General features: G+C 52.1%; 1 protein-coding gene across 1 annotated transcript; it reads right to left on the minus strand.

Moving 5' to 3' along the window:
• Positions 1-1,583: 1,583 nt before the first annotated feature.
• On the minus strand, positions 1,584-2,541 carry LOC128276878 (synembryn-like; the record flags this gene model as incomplete). Its single annotated transcript, XM_053015337.1, is given in 2 exon segments — positions 1,584-1,937; positions 1,939-2,541. Coding segments are annotated over 2 exon segments (957 nt in total), but the record flags the coding sequence as incomplete, so codon positions are not given.
• Between the last annotated feature and the right edge of the window lie 3 nt (positions 2,542-2,544).

Below are 2,544 nucleotides of genomic sequence, written 5' to 3' on the forward strand. Positions count from 1 at the left end.
TTATTTTAAAAAAATCGCAAATTATTTTAAAAAATTCGCAAATTATTTTTGAGAAATCGCAAATTATTTTAAAAAAGTCGCAAATTATTTTTGAAAAATCGCAAATTATTTTTAAGAAATCGCAAATTATTTTAAAAAAATCGCAAATTATTTTTGAGAAATTGCAAATTATTTTTAAAAAATCGCAAATTATTTTAAAAAAATCGCAAATTATTTTTGAGAAATCGCAAATTATTTTAAAAAAATCGCAAATTATTTTAAAAAAATCGCAAATTATTTTTGAGAAATCGCAAATTATTTTAAAAAAATCGCAAATTATTTTTAAAAAATCGCAATGCGCCTTTTTTTTTTTTTTTTTTTTGAGCTGCTGGAGCCGTATGGCGCGAGACGAGCGGGACGGGTACGGGTACGTGCCGGCGCTTCGTCCGCACACCGCTCATGGCGGGTGGTGGTGGCGATCGTCGGCGAGTTAGCTGCTCCGCTCAGCCGGCCACAGGGAGCCCGCACCGTGCTGCGGAACCCTCGATCTGCTCGTTAGCCGAGGTGACGGATGGTGGGGCACGTGCGAGGTGGTCGAGCTGCTCCTGCAGCTGATCCACCGGAACGGCTTCTACTGTGACGGCGTCGAGTGGATCCATCCGCAGTGCGCTGCTCCCGGTGTACAACCGGCTGGCGGGAAAGGCCAACGCGCACCGGCCACAACTGGCCGACCTCGTGCGTTCCATCATCCGCGTGTATCGGCGCGTGAACGACCAATTCCTGCCGACGGTGGCGCCGCACTACCGCTTCACGCCGAAGATGATCGAAAGGTGGATCGCCGGGCTGCTGCACTACCCGGATGCGGATGCCCTTGGCCGGGCGCTCGTGTACGAGGGCGAGCGCATCTTCCGCGATCGGCTCGTGTCGGCGGACGATCGCCACCAGCTCGATGGGATCATGCGGGAAGAGTTTGGTCTGTCGGCACCGCAGGGTGATGTGTTCGCTTCGGCGAACGACGCCAGCCAGTCTCGGCTGGCACGATCCGGTGATCTACGGCTGTTTTCGGTGGACGAGTGGCGCCAGCTGGTCGATCACAGTGTCACCGTGTGCAGTAAGTACCATTCAGCTAGCCTTCGCGGTGCCTTCGATCAATCCTCGTCCCTCGGATATATGAGCAGCATCCTTTGCCCTGTGGTCCACTTCCGATAGGGGGCTTCAATCGAGCATGGGACCATTCTGGGCTGCAATCCGTTATAGAGCCGCCGCGTAGACATGCGTCTTCATTAGCAAATCTATAACATCCGGGTCTGGTGCCTAACACTACGAAGAATAGGACCGGTCTTTATAGCTGCTGCTTCTGAAGGCCTGGAGGCTTTTGCCAAATACTTACCATATTTGGAAGCATCCACAAGGGCCTATTGCGAAACTTATGGTCCAATAGAAGCGTCCAGGAGCGTTCGGGAGAATGAGGGATTCATTCTTCTAATACTACAAGTGAAACCGCAACAAGGATCGGTCACGTTGAGCGACCAAAGAAGCGACCTCGTTCCAAAAAAACATGTTAAATGAATGCAAAGAAATGTTCGCTAGCCAGCGCCCCCGTTTTATGTCTTTCGCTTGTAGTCGCGCTGCTGCTCGGGAATTTCCTCCTGCAGTTCCATTATGTGGTCCACGGCGTGCGGTCGCCCATCATCCCCGATTTTGCACGGTTGAATAAGACCCTGGCGCTGCAATTTGTCCATCAGCTTCACCAGCTCCATCGCCTCGTACTCTTTCTGTTCCTCGGACATACCCTCGAGAGGGTTCGGTTTCGCCGGCTCGTAGCAACCGATCACAGGGTTTATGCCGTGCTGCAGCTGCTTATACTCTTCCGTGTCGCTGTCCTCGCTGTCGGACGAATACTGTTCGGATACCTTAACCGATCGGCCACCGAGCAGCCCCCGGTTGGCAAACAAACCGCATTGCCGCATTGCCGTACCCGGTGTACTTGATCATTCGGCCAACGTTTTCCTTGCACAGCACAAACAGTAGTTCGCCCGATAAGTCGGCAATCTGCGTGCAAGGACTGGTTAGCAGCGCGCAGAGATAGTTTCGAAGCTCCTTGCCTATTTCGGGCCGATCGTGTACTTCGCGCAACGGTGGCAGTATTACCGAGCGGACGTAACGCCGATGCACCGGATCGGCACGGATCGCCTTGATCAGTACGGTCAGCACTGGCGATAGCATCTCGTACTGATCCGACTTTTTCTCCGCACGTTGAAAGTTGCGACGCAGAAATTCCACCAACACCTGCAGCACGTAAACGTTCTTTTCCTCGAACGGCACGGTCGGTGGGGTGACGGAGGACTCGTCGGCATCGTCCTGCATCAGGTCCTGTTCCTCTTTGGTTTGCAGTGGCGTTACCAGCTCGAGGTAACAGCTTACCGGGACGCTCGTCAGCAGGTTCACGATATTGGAGCGCAGGGACACAATGCGATCGCGGTTCAGCGTGCGGTAGAAGAACAGATCGTGCAGAACCGTCACCAAGCGGTGAAACTGATTCGCTTCCTCCTCTTCCGGCACCAG

Source organism: Anopheles cruzii, unplaced genomic scaffold (genome assembly GCF_943734635.1).
Source record: "Anopheles cruzii unplaced genomic scaffold, idAnoCruzAS_RS32_06 scaffold02778_ctg1, whole genome shotgun sequence".
In the NCBI taxonomy this organism is placed as follows: domain Eukaryota; kingdom Metazoa; phylum Arthropoda; class Insecta; order Diptera; family Culicidae; genus Anopheles; species Anopheles cruzii.